At 28.7% G+C, this 19,911-nt stretch overlaps 3 protein-coding genes across 3 annotated transcripts in view; 1 reads left to right on the top strand and 2 right to left on the bottom strand.

Annotated features, from left to right (window-relative positions):
• Positions 1-19,911, bottom strand: part of twz (BTB/POZ domain-containing protein twz) — a 32,168-nt gene that overhangs the window by 6,260 nt on the left and 5,997 nt on the right. The window lies entirely within an intron of this gene.
• LOC124494576 (uncharacterized) lies at positions 3,670-5,648 on the bottom strand. The gene has a single exon (XM_047057771.2). It carries the CDS (start codon positions 5,229-5,231, stop codon positions 3,978-3,980), a length of 1,254 nt encoding a protein of 417 aa, XP_046913727.2. The 5' UTR covers positions 5,232-5,648; the 3' UTR covers positions 3,670-3,977.
• LOC124494577 (uncharacterized) lies at positions 5,880-7,985 on the top strand. The gene is made up of 3 exons (XM_075728932.1): positions 5,880-6,260; positions 6,328-6,752; positions 6,804-7,985. Exons 1-3 carry the CDS (start codon positions 6,162-6,164, stop codon positions 7,468-7,470), a joined length of 1,191 nt encoding a protein of 396 aa, XP_075585047.1. The 5' UTR covers positions 5,880-6,161; the 3' UTR covers positions 7,471-7,985.

Consider the following 19,911-nt stretch of genomic DNA (forward strand, 5'->3'; position numbering starts at 1 on the left):
TCATCATAGACATCACCATCCTTCCTTAGGGCTGGTGTCATCTAATTTTTTTATTTTTTATTTTGTTGGCTCCATTTACACGTTTTTATCTATGAAAATATGGAATTTTTTTTCATAACACTAATTTCAATGCCAGAAAAAGAAATGATGAAGTATTGGTCTTGAATTTTTCTTCATTTTTTTCACTATTGATGATATTTACGAGCTATTAAAAAGATTCTAATTCTATATTAAGGTGCATGATGAGCATGTATTGATGATTTTTTTTGTGTAAAGTACACAATTGTCAAAATGCTTGTAAATTGATAATGATAATATGCTACTTATAAAAGGGTTAATAATGACTATATACAGACACAATATAAGAATAAGAATTTTCTTTAAATCGGTTATATTCAATATATCATCGATGGACAGTTGAATGAATGCATACATGCACAGAGTTTTACATCATTCATATGTTGATAAATCGTGGCTTTACATTCTCATATTTGTTTGTATCTTGAGGCAAAATTCGTTGTTGTTTGATGCATACACACTCATAATGTTGTGTGCCGTATGGTTTTATATAAAAATGATGATGATGATTATAAACACTGAAGCAATATAGTTTTGATGATGATAATAAAAATTTTTTTTTGTTTTGTTTAGTAATCCGGTCTGGCTATGTTTGATATATAAATACGTCCATTGATTGTGATGATGTGGATGCATTTATGCCCTAAAGGGCAAGGTCATTGTATGAAAAAAAAAGATGTAAATCCAACAAACAATGATGATACTACCATTCATTGATGGTGAATATTTTTATTTTTCTTTCTTTCTTTCTTTCTTGATTTTCAATTCATCAACATGACCTCAAAAGTGGTAATCATAACATAAATATATTGAAAACAAAAAGGAAAAAAAAATTCAAACAGGAATTTTACATACACACAATGGGCACCCAAATCATTTTTTTTTCATTTTCCATCATTTGATTCTGACACTGGACACTGGGCATCAACAGGACATCATCATCATCATCATCATCATCATCAAGATCAATGAATATGAAGAAAAAGAGAATAAAGAGAAAAAAAACCACAACAACCAAACAAATTATCATAATAAATCATCTTAAAATGTTTTAGAAAAATAAAAACATCATCGATAAGATTTATATATAGGTAGTTTATATGTAAATTGATAGTAATCTATCAAAAAATATGTGCATGTCATCAAATTCAAATACGAGAATCAGTTGAATGACAAATGTTTTTCATCATTTTAAAGTTGATTGATTTTAAATGTAAAAATAAAAGTCTTGTTGTTGCTGTTGTGATTAATTGAAAATGATAAAATTTGATTGTACCAAATTTGATTTTTATTGTGACTTATATATCAATGATGATGTCCGATTATGATGATGATGATGATGTATGATAAAGTTCAGTGACATTTTTTTTCAACAGAGAAAAAAATCAACAAACAAACAAACAAAGCAATTAAAAATTTAAATCTCATTATCATCATCATCATCATTGTTATGGTCATTCACATACGCATAGACGCACACAACCTGATGGTTATGGGTTGATAATAATGATAAATCAGTGATAAAGAGAAAAATTAAGAAAAAAAATGACAAAATTTTTTTCTTCAATTATCAAAAATTTAAATTTCATTTCCATTGAAGAAAATACGCACATAAATCGTCATCGTCGATCGGTGATTCTCACACAATTTTGTGGAAGAAAAAAAAAATCAAATAATTCATTTTATGACACCCACCACTATACCAACATCGCAATCGTACATATGGAAAAAAACGTATTTCAACAATTTATTGACGGGTGACACACAAACACACACACCGTTTGATAGTCATGTGTTTAGTTCATCAAAATGGATATCTTCCTCAACCAATTGGTTGATTTTGTCTATAGACACGTTAAGGTTGTTTGTCTGTTGTTTTGTTTACATTTCATTTGAATGTCATTTTAGAGACGAAAAAAAACTGCATACATACAAATACAGCCTTTAGGCATTCGTTATAATAATAATAATAAAAATAAATTTCATATGCATAGTGTGGCCTGAACAAACTGAATTTGAGATTTATTCATTTTTATTTTTCAATTCAAATGGATAAAAATTCATTCAAGAATCAATTGATTGGTCAATCAATATATGATCGAATGTTTAAAAATTATATGGTAATTAATAACCACAATAGAATCATATGAAAGGAATAATCAATTTATTCCAATCAATAAAATCCGCACAGAATACACATACAGGCACACACGTATACGTAAGTAGTCAATTCAATTTATACATCAATTGATGATTGTTAAAATAGAAAAAATAAAATTGAGTATAAAAATGATGATTGAAAGAGAAAAAAAAGGCTTCAAGCATTCCTATCGAAATTGTACTAATATTTTCTGTTGTTGTTGTATATTCTAATATACATTCACATAAAAAAAACCATTGACTTGATTGTATACACACCTTAACCATACCATAACATTCATATCATGATGATGACGATGAATAGCTATTTTGAATACAAAAAAAAATGAATGAATGAATGAATAAGAATATCCACAGAATTCTGAAACCCAGAAGCGATTCATGAATCATGTTCGTTTGATAAATGTTGATGAGATGAACATCATTATCATGAAATGTAGGTACAGGATGTAGAATAATAATTTTTTTTTTTGTATAAATAACATTGTGACCACTGAATTTTATTTATTTTTGTGGATTTTAATTTGATTTTTTTTTCTTGTCTAGAATCAGGATCATCATTTAATAGATGATAATTCTGAATATCCAAACAAAAAAAAAACCACTTGAATGTTTAAAACATAATCTATGTGCAAAAAAAATTGCTTAATCGATAAAGATAAAGATCGTGAATGAATAATACTCGAATATATCGTGCTTGAATCAATGAGTTATTTTTTTTGTTTCTGGTTAAAAAAAAGCTTATTTGTATTTTTATTTTCTCCGTCGATCGTGGTCTTCATCATCATCATCATCATCATCTTTCAAACATCGACAATGTTGATGGTTTAGAATACAAAAAAAACAAAACAAAAAGAAAAAAAAACTGGATTGATTAGCTTAAGGCTTTGCTTCAGGTGATAATTGGCAAAAAAAAAATGAAGATTATTTGCAAACGACGACGACGACGACGAAAGAAACACATGATGAATGAATTGAATTGAATGAAAAACTATTGTATATGGAATGTAATGTGATGAGCGTGTGTGTGTGTGTATTTTTTTCCAATTTCGATTTAGATTTTCGAGTCATGTTCTCTCTAAATCAACATCATCATCATAGAGAGAAAAAATTTTTTTTTTTTTGCCCGAATCGCTTCCAGGCTAATTCTGAGCCATGAAGGATAATATATGATGATGATGATCAACGTACACACATACATATATACAAATGAAAATGTTCAATGAGATGCTGTTGTATATTTACAGAGTAGCTACAATTTTTTCTGACGCATTGCTTCTGTGGTCGTCACAATCGTTGTGAATTTTTTTTTTTTTTTTTTTTGAAACCAAACGACAACGACAACGATATAACCGTATATACGGTTGGCGAGAAAATAAAAACGTCGGAAACGAAAAAAAAGATGTGTGTGTGTGTGTGATGTACCGAATATAAAATAACTGAAAATAAATAAAGTCAATATTTGTGAAATGATGGCTAAAAAAAAATTTTTTTTCTCTCTGTTTTTCTATATTGTGCTTGATTTTTTAGGAATATTAACTGCCCTTGGATTTTTTTTTCTTGACAAAATCATCTCTCTCGAAGAAAGAAAGAAAGAATTCATTTTTCGCAAAAGTTTTCCTCCTCTTTGATGAAGAAGAAATGAATTTTTTTTTTACAAAGAAATTAAAGCGAAAAAAAACTTAATTTTAAAATATTCAAAAGTGTCAAACAAATAGTCGAAATTCTCTGCATCATCATCATTGGTGGTGGTCGTTTGACGTTTTCGGACTTTCGTTGTTGTTGTTGTTGTTTTTATCTGTATTACTTTCATCATCAGCTGATTGTTTTACAATCTCATCATTCGGTTGTATTGGCGGCGGCGTTGTTGTCTCAACATTATTTGATTTGTTATTTTCATTTTCATTATTTTTATCCATCATCATCATCATACGTGTTTCGGTCTGTTCTTTGATTTCAATTTGTTGTTCTTCGGCCACACGAAAATATTCATGATCCATAATTGATTTTAATGTTAATCGTTTGGATGGATTATTCTGGAAAATACCGTCCAATAAATTTGCAACAATTGGATTGATTTCATGTTTCTTTGCAAATATTTTCCATTGTTGATTGAAATCAATTTTTGATTTTACATTAAAAACATATCGTTTTGTATGTATGGCTATGAGTATAACACCAAGTGACCAAATATCAGCAATGGCTGGATTATAATTTGATCGATGAAAAGATTCTGGTGGCAAATGATAATAATCAAATGAACGTGTTTCACGTTTTTGTTTCAAAATCTTATTCGAATTCATTCGATCAACATAGATCACCGAACGATTCAAACCGCATAGTTTTGGCTGTGAATGTTGTGGTTCATTATTTTTGCTGTTCGTATGAATAATAATATTTTCCATTTTAATAGAACGATGTGCAACACCACGACTATGTAAAAACAAAATGGCATCACAAAGCGATTCGATCCATTTACGTCCTTCATTCTGTGTAAATTTTTCATGATGTTTGATCATCTGTAGAATATTATTGCCTTTACATTCATCCATAAAAATGTAGATTTTCGATTCAATCTTGAATATTTCATAAACACGTACGAATGTCCTATGTCTTGATTCTGGACGATTATAACCGCAAACAAATCGTATGATACGAATAGAATTGGCCAAAAAATTCTCTTTATCACGTGTACGTGGAAAATTATCCAATGGAATTATTTTACAAACAATTTGCTGTTGATCGGATTGTTTCGTTGGAACTTTTTCAGCATAATACATACAACCTGGTTTCGATAATATAGCTGTTTGTCTATTGAATCGATAACCATTCTGTTCTAGATTCGTTTCATCTGGACAAATTTTTGCCATTGATTGTGATTCCAATTCAGATAGATCGATTGCAATAATATCAAGATGTTTGCTAGATAAGGATCTATCATCATCATCATTATTGGCTGCAGTTGGTGTTAGCGTTCCTTCTGTAGATGACATTTTCGTTTTTTCAAAGATTTGAATACTTTTTATTCCAGAAAAAAAAACTAAATGAAGACCGAATAAATTATTCGTTTGTAAGCACCAGAGAATATTATTTTCAACAACAACAATAGAAAACTGACATATTGATTTCGATTCATAACGAATATTTAGATTCAAATCAATCAATTGTTGTCGCTACTGTTGTCATAAGAGTTGTATTAATTGAATTTAGCGAAAGAAAAAATTATTTTCATTTCAACAATCATCTAATTGAATTAAACAAATTCAAGAAAATTTGTTTTCCAGCCGTTTTGAAGAAAAAAAAATTGAAAAATCAACGAAATTCGTAATAATTATATTAGCAAAACGACGTATATGCATTTCTGTTCGTAATTTTTTTGACAATTTGATTAAACAAAATTGAAAAACTAGGAAAAATGAAAATCAATGTGTGGATAATATTCAAATTCAAATATTTAAATTCAAAACAGACAAAAAAAATTTAAATTAAATAAGAAATGATTGTTGATTGGATTGCATGACAAACACAAGAATCAAAAAAAAAAAATTAACAAAATTTTTTGTGCCGGATCCAAAGAATTTTAAAGAAAAAAAAATTTGACATCGATACCGATTTTTTCGTCAAGACCATCACTATCGATTGTTGGTGTTTATCCAAAAACAACAACAAACCATGCACATGAAACTTTTTTCTAATTAAAATTATTTATTATTATCATCAGCTTTTATGACACCAATCTTGATTGCCAAGCAACCAGAAGAAAATGTTTCTATTATTGTTAACCCTCTTGATCTCATAAATTGTGTTCATTCATCATTGTGTTATTTCACAACAAATGGTGATCATTTTTAAACTAATCAAAACGACGATAACAACAACAAGCTGCCTTATAAAAATATTGCTCAACTCAAATCATAATAACGATGACAGTCAATGATGAAGATGAATCAATCTTGGAATTGTTTCAAGATTATAAAAAATTTTGCCAAAAGAGAATCAACGATCCAAATTCATCCAAAGAGGTAAAAGTCATTTTTTTCAAGTATTCTTAATTGTTGTTAATGTTTTGATTTGTATTTAATGATTTAGGAGAAAATTTTATTTATGAATAAAATCATCGATAATCTATTTGATCAGAATGAACAATTAATTGGATTGATAATCGAAACAAAACAAAATGCTCAAATTAAATCAATGGAATTTCATCGATTCATGCTTGAAACGGCTACGAAAACAATCGACATAGGACAAGCGCTGTCATCTTACGAGCTAGAAATGAAAAACATTACACAAAGAAAATTGCCTTTATTTTTCAATTTAATCGAATTAATTGATGATCAATCAGCTCGATTAGATAGTTTGGACGAAGAGAATAGCCAGCTTAAAAGGGACAATCAATTGCTCAATGATGATGTCGAAAAAATGAATATGGAACTTGTACAATATAAGAATATTGTTTGTAACCTGGTCGATGAACATCATCATAATGATGTCCAGACAACTATTGAGAATAGGTAAATTCTAAAGTTTTTTAAAATCTGAAATTAATTTAATTCTATGATTAGTTTGGCTATTACACAACAAAATTCAACTGATACAACAGAATCATCATCTTTAATTAAATTGTTTATCGATGAAAAATTAACTGAACAAAAAACGACAGTCGATTCATTGGTTTGTGCATCGATAATCGACGAGTTAATCGATATGGTTGATAATGAACAACAACAACAACAAGTAATAACAAATTCAGATGATTCGAAATATCTTTGCAATTCGACTACAACATTATCCGATTCAACATCGATCGCTGATCAATGGTTTGAATATTCGGATGGTTCGGAAACCGATTTCGAAGATGCCTGGTGCAATATATTAATGGACATGGATAATAATAATAATAATGTTCATTATCCATATAAAATGAATGATTTTCGTTTTCTATCATCAATGATGTTGATCATGTTGAATGAGATTGAACATAAAAATACTGTGATAAATGAAATGAAAACAGAATATTGCCTTAATAGAAAAAATTTTATCGAGCTTCATTATCGTTTTATTGAACGTGGATTACAAATGTTAAAATTTTTAATCACACTTATCGATTTAATGCAACAGAATGATGATTTTAAAACAAATTTACCAATGATACAAACGATGGCCAATAAGATTGAAAATGAAATCAAACAAATTGTTCATTACGAAGAACATACATCAATCACTATTTGATGTGTCAAAAAAACAAACTTCAAAACTATTCATTGCAAACTTTTATCGAATCAAATTTTTTTTTTTACCCAAACAAAACGAAACAAAAATTTACGATTTTATAATTTTTTTACAACCAAAAAAAAAGAAAAAATTTCATTTACTCTAAATGATGATGATTATTGTGTTTAATCAATTTTTTTTCGTCGATAAAAATAAAAATTATGATTTTTTTTTTTGCATAATGAAAATCTCAAATCTCGATATTGATCGACACTATACAGTCATGTCATCTATTATTTGGATGTTTCTGGTTGGATTGTAAACATTGAGAAAGCAATGAAAAAAAAAACAAAACAAAACAAAAATGAAAAAACGCAAAATGATTATTATGGTGATGATCAAAAACATTTTTAATGAGCTCAACCACACACCATGCCAACAACCAACCATTTTTCTCTGTTTCTATTTTTTATAATAATAAAATTTTCTATTCTATTCTGAAACTTTTTCCATTAAAGATATGATCCATAATACTTCCATTACGAATACTACATATATAGGTAATATAAGAATGCAACAAAAAAAAGATGAAAACGAAACCACTAACGACAAACGAGTATTAATTTTTTCATCATTCTTATTCTATCATTTCTTGGCTGATGATATCGCAGAAACACACGAAGAGTCTAGCATTGATTTTATAGCAATTGTTCCTAGAATTTGAAAACAAAACAAAAAAGGGGGATGCTAAAAATTTACAGCAGCAGTGTCGTAATGAAAAGAATCTTGTTTTACAACAAAAAGAAAAAAAAAGTTTCAAATCGACTAATTATTTTTTTTTTTTTGTTACTTTTCGCCGGATTCTGATAATCTAGTCATTGTTGTTGTTATTGTTGTTGTTGACGCCCAGCCAGTAAACACTAGAACAGACCAGGAACAACAAACAACAACAACAACAACAACAACAATGACGAACAACTCTTTTCCTTATAGAATTCAGCCATTCTTGTATAAAAACGTGCACATAAATAAGTGGGCAAAGAGAATAAAAAAAAAATTATAACCATTTTGCATGCACCACTTGTCTCATGTTCCAACAACAGAAAAATTTTCACTCTCATTATACTTTTTTTGGATTCTTTTCGTTTTGTTTCGACGACGACGATGATGATGATGATGATTATGGAAAAAGAGAAACTTGAAGATGGGAAATAGGAGAAAAAAAAAGTTTACTACAGACAGATACTGTGTGTGTGTGTGTGTGTGTTTGTTGGTAAGTAGTATAGGACGACCAAGAAGTTTTGTTCTTGATTTCAATTTTTTTTCTTTTTTTTTGCTTTGTCTTGAAATGCAAATTAATGGCTCATCTTCATCATCATCATCATCATCATCATCAACAACATAAGGCAACATACGAATATTCTATAGGTTTTATTCTCATTAAAATATTGCAATTATTAGCCAGAATGAATGTTAGGAAAAAAAAGTGAATGAATAAAAAAAAATTTGAATAGCAAAAACAACAACAACAACAACAACAAAAGGGATAAAATAATGAAACAATTTCTATTTTTGTATGGGTACAAAAAAAACTTGAACTAAAAAAAAAAGAAAAAGAAAATTTTCCATGGCCATAGCAGTGGAAATAATGAAATGATTGACGTTTTAGGCTGCTGCAACACTTCCAAACACACACACACCTCTTCAAACGAATGAGAAAAAAAACGTTACATAACATAACATTATTAACGAGGGAAAAGGATTTTCTAAAAAAAAATTGCTAATAAATTTTGGACAAGAAAGAAAAAATTTCATTCAAAACATTGTCTTTATTCATACACTCTACAACTACAACTAAGATTCCAGCAATTAATTATTATGGTTATTAGTCATAATCGTTCAAATGGATCAGAGTGAGAGAGAGAGAGATAAACCTTATAGTGAACATGGTTGTTCCGAAATCATCAGACATTCTTAACGAATCATTAGACAATCACATGAATTTTTTTTTCCATAAATTCTAGACAGGGAAAAAGAATAAAAAAAAATCTTTAAATCTCTTCGACGACTACACACTTTGATTGTCATTATCATCATCATTTTTTTGTTTTGTTTTGTTTTACAAATGAATATATTGTGCAATGAAATCGAAATTTTTTCACTTGAACTTAAAAACAAAACAAAAAAAACAGAAAGAAAGAAAAATAGCCGATCACAATCATTAAACCTGGAGGTACACAAGCAAACGAACAAAAATCCATAATTAATATTCGAATGAACCGAATTTTTTGGTTCGTTTTTAATTGCCTACACAAAAAAGTGCAAATATCTTGTTATTGTGAATGAAAATTTCAATCAAAACAAAAAAAACGGATACCATATGTGCAATCATTGTGATAAGAAGAAATGAAAATTTTTCCACTCTTTTTTTTTGGCAATCGATATTTTTTTTTATTATTAATTCAAGATAAAACCTTTGCCACATGTAATATATATGTACACATTTAGAATATTTAAATTAATTATCGTTCTCTCTCTCTCTCTCTCTCTCATTCGCTGTTGAATCATTGATACTAAATGAAAGTTTTGAGAGAGAGAGAGAGAAAAAAAAATTCTTAAGAAACATTAGAATAAGAACAAAGATGGGAACACGAACCGAAAACAATATATGAACATAAACACAAACGAACATACATACACACACATATGGTGAATTGTTGGATCCAAATGAGTCCAATAAATCTTCTGTATATCTGATGTGTAAATTAAGCTTCAAATATAAAGGATATGGATGGATAACACAGAGACACACTAGTCTAGGGTTCCATACAACACATTCTCACTCAGCATGTGTGTGTGTGTGTAGCTTGAAAAGTAAAACCGTAAAAAAAAGTAAAATTTTTTTTTGCATTTATAATAAGAATATACGCAATAATAATAAAACATGCAAAGCAAAATTAATTTGATCTAATTAATTATTGTTATTATAGCAAACAAATACGCACACAAATACTGTGTATCTTTCTATACATCTGTGAGTTGAATTTTATCATCATCATCATCATGAGATGAGTTTCATTTCATTTCTGAAACAAATGAAAAAAAACTGTGCATGTGTGTGTGTGAGTGGGGAAAAGAATCGGAATAGAGAATCGGTTTTCAGCAAAAAAAAAAAAAAAAAAAATTCAAATTGTGTGTATATGTGGCGTAGCAATATTTAGACTGGATTCGGTCTAATAGTTTGTATGGGGAAAGCCAAAAAAAAAAACTTTGGAATGAAACAGTAGTGTACAATTTCTAGTTTTGTTCTCTCTCTCGTATTCTGTGATTCTTTGTGTTTTTAACATTAACAATATTAATATTAAAATTTTTTTTTTTTTTGCTCGTCGTTCGTTCATTTTCAAACAAATGAGCTTTTTTTTTAAATTACGCACCCACAGAGCCTGTGTGTGGGGGATGGTAATTCCATGCACTTTACACACACACACACACGCACATCGAACAAGATGAAAGATTCCAGAATGAAAAAGTTCTTTTTTTTAGTGAGAATACAAAGGATGTAGTAGAAAATCATCAGTTTCAACAGTGTGTAGTTAGTAGTAGTAGAGATAATGAACACATATATACAAAGAAATGAAAATCAGAATTGAAAATGAAAAAAAAAATTTGAAATAAACGAACATGTAATCAATTAGAGAAGTAACGAAAAAAAATACGATTCATGATGGCTTTAATTGTTTTCCATTACTGTGGATGTGGGGGCGAGGAGAAGGGAGATAGAAATGAGAACTGATTAAATTGATCTTTTCACTTTCTCGATGCAAATGATATGATCTGATTTTTTCAGCAAAAAAAAAATTCAAAATTCATTCATTTACCAAGAAAAAAACTAACAATTAAGAGGATTATAAAGTTTTTTGTCTATTGTTCCCCATTTTTGTTAATCACAAATTTCAATGAATCAAAATAAAGTGAAAAAAATGAATTGTCAACACCAGAAAAAAAATGACATCTTTGATAATAAATCCTGTAAATGTGGCCCAATGTGGGTGCACTATAATTATTATGCTCGGTCTTACAACAATCAGACGTTAATTAAGACATTCGCATGTAGTGTGTGTGTGTGTGTGTGTACATAGGAAATTTTAGAACAAAAAAAAAGAGAAACCATCTTGAGTTTGTCTATGATGATGATGATGGTCTATTGTTGCCAACACCAAACAACAACAACAAAAAAACAGCTCATTTTTTCAATTATGTAAGAATATGGTCCAAATTATACACACACACACGAATGTTGTCGTTGTTGTCGAAATTAATTGCTATAATCAAGAGAAGAAAAACTAATAAACTTTTCCAATTTGTATGCTGGCACAACAACAACAATGAATTCGGAGGGAAACAAACAAAAAAAAACTTTCAACAACACGGAATAATTGTTTCTGGAACACAAATGAAAAAAAAACTTTGCTCATTCATTCATTGAGCAGAAAGAATTTTGTTTTTTTTTATTCTATCCAAATTAATTATAATTTATTAGCTTAATTAAAACGATTCTTTCTTTGTTGTTCTTTTTTTTTGATGTCAAAGAAAAAAAATGATGATAATGGTAATGTGTGTGTAGAATTTTTTTTTCGCTACCACCAACCAAGGGCTAAAGAAAAAATGAAAATTTCCACTCACACATATGGAAGTCGTTAATGTAAATGTTCATTTCATAAGATCGACTAACAACATTATGATGATGGTTCATTTAAATAATTAATACGTTTTTATAACTAGAGAAAAAAATTCTGGATCTTGTCTTAATTAATTCTATCTTTTTGTTTTTTTTTAATTTCGTTCATATAATCAAGAATATTCTATAAAAATTGACTAATCATCATCATCATCATCATTATTGTTTCAACAAATGAGAAACAACAGTTTCAATGATAGTATATTATCAGAAATTTCAAAGTGAATAATCCATTCATCGATTCAATACTGTCATCATCATCATCATCATCATCGTAATCAACAACGATTCGGTTGCTGGTTTTTTCCATTTGTCTGTGAATGTTCCAGAAAGGCAATCATTATTATTTTGTGCTACTAAATGAATGTTGTCATCATCATCATCATCGTGTGTTTGTTGAACGATCATTCAACCTTTTTGTTCGTTCGCTGGTTCGTTCATGATGGCGTTTCATTAAAACATTTATAAAAAACATCCGATGTGACTAAATATTAATTTGAACGACCCGATGTCGACAACACAAACATACACACAATAAGTCGATTAATTCCATGATGATGATGATGATCGGCGTACCATAACATTTATACCTTTAGAAAAAATTTACGATCACGAGTTAGTGTGTATGTGTGTGTATGTGAAATGAAATCGGGTACTTTGCATCTGTTGTATAACCGATCCAGGACAAACAGACAAACAATTTTTTTTTCTTTGGCCATCATTTCCTATGTCAACAATGTGATGTTTATTTTCATTTATTTATTGGATCGATTGAATGATTTTGATCTATATGTGTAAAATAAAAATCTGTGTTTGAAATGTTTGATCATTTTCTACACAAAATCACCGATAGATGGCATAAGAATTTTTTTTTTTTACAAATAATTTTCAAAGAAAAAAATTATTGAAATGAGTGTGAAACTATTCAACATTTTTCATTTCATTTCTGGTTTATCATATAACCAAGAATCTAACGAATGGAATATGATGATGATGATGATGAAATCGAACATACAGAATTCAGAAATTCTTCTTTTTTCCTGAAACTAAAGAATGAATGAATGAATGAATAATAATGAAAAAAAAACGCAAATTATTAATAAGAAGTTTAATTAAATTTTTCATCTCTCTCTCTCTCTCTCTCTCTCTCTCTCTCTCTCTCTCTCTCTCTCTCTCTCTCTCTCTCTCTCTCTCTCTCTCTCTCTCTCTCTCTCTCTCTCGTTCTCTTCAGAACATCTACACATCTCATCATCATCATCATCATCAGATGGATTCAGAACAAAAAAAAATGAGGATATTCTTATTATTATTATTAAAAAAAAACGAAATAAGAAAAATGTCGTCATCATCATCATCATCATCATCATCATCGTTGCTTATAATTTTTCTAAATTCATATTCATATGGCCCAACATATTATTATTATTATTAATCAGAAAAATTTGTACGAAATAACAAGGTAGTATAGAGTAATATTCATACATTGCATGGATGGATGTTATATGCAATAGCAATAATGTTTTGGTTTTTTTACATTAATTCCAATAATATGAAAATATGAATGAAACAGAAAAAAATTTAATTTTGAATTGAATTTTTTTCCACATATTTCATCCATTATGATCATAATGATAAACAAATTTGAATCATAATTGAAATGTTCATGTTTGAAACAACACAAATGGACTATGACAACAATTATACAATGACAAATTCATTCATTCATCATGATCATATAGATCAAATGTTTCTAATCATCATCATCATTGGCAATCTCACATACATAACGAACATCTTTGTGCGTGTGTGACTTGCACACACACACACACACACACACATAGCGCATTAGTAGCAAAAAAAACGTTTGTCTTTGGCTTATAATAATCAAGCAGAGAGAGAGAGATGATAGAGAGAAATAGATAGATGCAATGTAAAATTTAGGAAAAAAAAGAGTTGAAAAAAAATTTAATTAAAATAATGCAAATACGATCCATGATGATGGTGGTGATAAAGCCTTTTTTCTGCAACAGAACCCAACACACACACACACACAGACAAAAAAAAACAAGATGTTCATCTTCTGGTTTAGAAAATGAAACAAGAGAGGAATATTATTAGAATAATAGTCGAGCGAACTATTTTTTTTTTTTTTTTGCCTCTTATTATCGTCTCTGATTATTGCTACAATAATTAATAGAACACCATCATCATCATCATCGCCGCCGTCGTCATTATTATGGATGATGAAAAAGCGCTTGGAAACATTAATTTAAGTTTTTGGAAAAAAAATTCAATGTAAAAGAATTAATTCAAAAAAAAAAGAAAAAAAAATTTTTTTTTTTAATTAAATCGACGAAAATTGCGAATGATGATGATGATGATGGAAATTAAAAACAAGGCGATGAGTTTTTTTTCGTTTTTGCTTCATTCGTTTGTTCATTTAATTCTTTGGAACAAAAGCATCACATAGTAATGTGATTGTTGTTGCCATTCCTTAGTATATAATAAAAAGGCAAAAACAGAAACGATAACAACGAGACAGAAAGAAATAGGAAAACAAAAAAAATGTCGGGCCCGGTCGTGGGCAGATGATAAGAAAAAAAAAATGAATTGAAAACAAAAAAACTTTTCATCATTCATAGATATAGTGAGTGTGGCAGTTTTTGTTTTGTTTTGTTTTGTTTTTTCTTTTTAGCAATTTTATTCGAGAACCAACAAATTCAGAGACACACAGGCACACACACACATCAACACCATCATGGCCAGAGAGAGAGAGAGACAGTAATACACAAAGATATACAGTGTGAAAGCATCTGAAAGTTGAAATGAGACCGAGAGAGAGAGAGAATGGAAAAAAAATTAAAAAATATTAACAAAATTTAATTAAAAAAAAAACTTGCCTACTCACAACACAAAAGCTTTTTTTCCCATTGATGTGTGTGTAATACAATGGAAACTAAAAGTGAGAATAATAGAAAAAATGAAATCAAAGTGTGAATGAACCAGACTACATAGGCTCAGAAAAAATTTTTTTCTTTCCAAAAAAAAAAAAAAATTACTAAAGAAAAACAACTGCTAAAATATCCAGTAGTTTTGGACATAAATTAATATTAATGATGATGAGTATTTTCATTACAAATCATAACCAAAAAAACAAGAATTGTCCGAATCCCAAAAAGCACGTGTCCGAATGGTTCAAATTCTCATTACATTACAGAAAAAAAAACAAATATATAATCCAATCAGGAGTAGAACAAAAAAAAAACAAATATCAATTATTTAATTAATCAGAAAAAAATGATAAAAAATGGCCACAATTCCACTAGTCATCAACCAATTGTGAAGAAAAAAAAATTCATTTCAATCGGAAATTGATAAATTTTCGTTTGTTCATTCAACTTTGTTTTCAAAATTTCGTACATTTTATTTTCAAGTTGAAAGGAAAAAAAAATAACAATGTAATACAGTATTAACACAATCAGCACAAATGATTCGCATACCAACGCCAACAGAATCGCTAATTTTACAGACACACACACCCAAACACCCAAACACACACACTGTGAATGATTTGCAACCAGAAAAAAATAAAGAACGAATATTCACGTTATAGCTGCTGATAGGATATGATATTAAATAGATGATGACTTTTTATCATTCAGAATGAAAAAAAAAATTTTTTTGCTTGCTAGAGAGAAGAAAAAAAAGATGAAAACTTTAATCATCTTTGCATGCAAATTAACTTCAATGAACGAATGAATGAATAAGCAGCAGCAGCAGTAGTAGTAGTGTAATAACGTGACAGTTTCTAGTTCCATCATCATCATTATTTTTATTATTTTACAATGCTGCCTGTGTGTGTGTGTGTACGGGTATGTGATACTTGAAAAAAAATAACGATTACATTCAGAATGAAGAAATTAATTATTGAACACATACACATACAGAGAGAGAGAGAGAGAGAGAGAGAGAGAGAGAGAGAGAGAGAAAAAAAAAGATATGAGTAATGGGAAAAAATCCTATCAACTCAATAAAAAGGCCCTGGAACCATTCTTTTGTAATTAAAATTTTTTTTTTCTTCTACCCATCAGTATGGTTTTTTTTTGAAAATTTTGATTGAACAAATAGGGTGAGAAAAATAGGTGGTGGTTTTAATCGTTTTTAAAAAAATTGATGCATCATTTTTTTTCTTGTCATTATCATCATCATGGATGAGAATCACCCAAAATGGTGTGATTATAATAATGATGATTGGTTGTTGTCGTCAACCATCACAACCATTATGCATCATCAAAATTTTAAAACATAACTGATGAATCAAAATAAAAAATGCAAAAGAATTACCCGGATCAACAACAACAACAACAACAACAGAGAAAAAAAGTATATGTGATGTGCGATGATATCATGATGATCATAATAATCATCAATTTACTAATGACAATGTCATGAATGTATCATCATCATTATCATCATCAGCTTCATGATTTCATGTGAACAAAAAAGAAAACAAAAACGACTAGACCAAAAAAAAACCAAGTACCACAAAGACACATCGGACTTGTCTAATATGGATCAACATTTCTCACATCACAAAAATATTGTCACAAGGATAAAAATGAAAAAAAAAATATTATCCGTTTTTAAAACAACAACAACAACAACAACAAATCCAAAATTAAAATCTACTTTTACATTTTTAAATGAATTTTGATGATGATGATGATGAATATGGCACGAGCGCGTCAAGTCTGAAATTTTAAATTTATAAATTTAATGTTTAAATATAAGCCACATGGTTGTTGAGAATACGATATGATGAGATACACACGCACACACCTAGAAAAAAAAATCTAGTCATGGAATTTTTGTTTTTTTTTCGTGAAAAAAAATACAATTAAATAATTGTGCTTTGAGAATAAGATGATCTTAAAGCATCAATTAAGCATCATTTAAAGAGAAAATAAAATGTATGATGAGTACAAACCAACCAACCAACCAACCATCATCATAATCATCAACAACATTTAAAGATGCTATATTGACATTCATGCTTAAAAAAAACATGCGAATTATTAAAGGCCTAAAGGCTATTATTATTACCATTATTTAATTGATATTATTCACCAAATAATCTTAAACATCATCGCAAAAGCGGAATATTGACCAAAAAAAAAAGATTTTTAAAAGGCTCATCATATAAACACCACCACCACCACCACCAACAACATTATGATGACCACAAAAATCACCTAATATAGTCTGTGGTGTGCATATAATTGTTTTAATTTCATTCGGATATGAATGAATCGAACCGCTGATGGGCCGCCAAGAAAAAAGCGAGAAAAAAGAAAGAGAGAGAGAGCGAATGATTGCATAAATCTTGTATATTTAGGGATGTTAAGCTTAGTTATTAATTAGACACAATTATTCTTTATAATAATGATCGAATGATGATGATAATCATCACCATCACCAGAATAGAATAAAAAAAAACAAAAACAGGCCTACAATGATGATGATGATGATGATGATGATGATGATAATCATGGTATCTCAAAACCTAACCTCTCTATAGAGATAATTTTTCCATCATCAAGATAGGTCCTTCACAGAAACATTGAACCATACCAGCAAGTCAATCAAGCTTTGTTGTTTTTCTTTCTTTTTTTTTGAAGAAAATTTAATTCGATGAAAAAAAGACTTGACCATAATCTTTGAAATTTGAAAAAAAAATTTCTTGTCTAAATAACATTAATTAGAGCTAAATATTTGATAATTTTCGTATTTGTTGTTATTACCATCATTATCAATGTGCAACAGTGAAAAAAAAAATATCAATTAGACTTGTTGTTGTGGTTATATCACACACTGTAATTATATGGCTAGATTTGTTTTTTTTTGCAGTAATTTATTTCAAACACAAGAATACATTATATAATGAAAGCTAAATTAATACATGTGATGTTTATGGCAATAGACGAATATTCTTGAGTTTTTTTTTGTTGTGGCCTGTTGTTGTTTTTTTTTGAAATTCTTGAAACGGAATTCCTGTACAAATAATAATGATAATTCAAAGAACAATAATAACAACAACAATGAAAAAAAGAATGAAAATTCGTTGTTATTAAACTAGGAAATTTGAATTTAAATTGTAAATTAACAACAACAACAACTACAACAACAACAACAACAACAAGGAAAGGAAAAAAGTTTTTTATTTTGTTTGCTTCTCATATTCCGGACAAAATATCAAGATGTTTGGTATTCTGAAGAATTTTCAATGTATAATTATATGCTGGAAATTGAAAAAAAACATGCATCTAACCATGCAGCTAAAAACACACGAAAACCAAGGATTCATAATTGAATACCAGAATGACAATTATTATTATTTTTTTTCACATAGCAACAAAGCAAGTGAGAATAACTCAATTAGTAGGCATTCCTACTACTATTGTTGCTACCACTACTACTTTTATTGAAAACTATGAAAATTTGTATTGTTTATTTCCGGTTTCTTTCTTTCATTCAATGGTCTGATTCAAGATTTCGAAATAACGAGAGACAGAAAAACTTTGAAAATGATGAAAAACAACGAAATTCAGATGTACAATACTTGAATTAGACTATTTAATAGATAGAACACACTATCTATGGCCTGTGTTGTTGTTGTTGTTGTTGTTCACTGTGTAGTGTTAATGTGGAATGGAATATCGTATTTCATGACAAAAAAAAAAATTTTTTCCATTGTATATTGAATGATAAAAAAGAGAGAGAGAATGTGTGTGTGTGTGTGCATGTAAATGATGATTTGGTATTTTAAAATTGCTTTTTATGTGTGTGTGTTTATCGTTTTGAAACACAGAATGGATGAAAAAATAAGATTTAATGTGTTTGAAACAAAACAAAACAAAACAAAACAACAAAAAAACCAACAATGAAACAAAAATGAAAATGGTACAGCAAAGCATTCGAAATACAAAAGAGAATGAGAGCGAGAGAGAAAGAGTTTAAAAAAAATTTAATTAGATAGGCATCCAACAGGAAAAAAAATGTTTTTCCAACTCTCTCCCTTACTCTCTCCCTTTGAGAAGAAACCTTTTTTCCCCATCTCTTTATCGCCATTATCATCCACATCCTCATCATTATTATGAAAATCCAACAACCAAACAGACACCGAATTCAGAATCAAAGCCATTTAAAGGCTAAACAGACAGACAGAAATAAAAGGAAAATCGTTTGAAACAAATAAAAAAATAAATTTTTATATTGAATATCGATATCGATCATATAATTTTCAGAATGATAATCAAAAAAAAAAAACCAATTGTCATTTGAAATAATAATGATTTTCAAATCAATTTGATTAATAATTTTGTTTGAACAAAAAAAATTTTTTTTTTTTAAATTATTATTCAAGAAAACAAAAACTGAAAAATTGTAGATCACATTATTGATTGAATCAAATATTTGTTAACTTTGACGAATCTCTCTCTCTTCTTCATCATTATTATTATAATCATATATTATGTAAGAGGAAAAAAACTTGTATATCATTATCATTGATGATCGATACGGTGAATGATGATTGAAAGTGAATCCGATAATTATCATCATCATCATGTCTATCCACACATATATGTAGATATTTATTATATTTGTGTGTGTGTGTGTTATCATCATCATTGGTTTTTTTTGCAATGTCACTCAAATGATGA

Source organism: Dermatophagoides farinae, chromosome 3 (genome assembly GCF_024713945.1).
Source record: "Dermatophagoides farinae isolate YC_2012a chromosome 3, ASM2471394v1, whole genome shotgun sequence".
NCBI lineage: Eukaryota > Metazoa > Arthropoda > Arachnida > Sarcoptiformes > Pyroglyphidae > Dermatophagoides > Dermatophagoides farinae.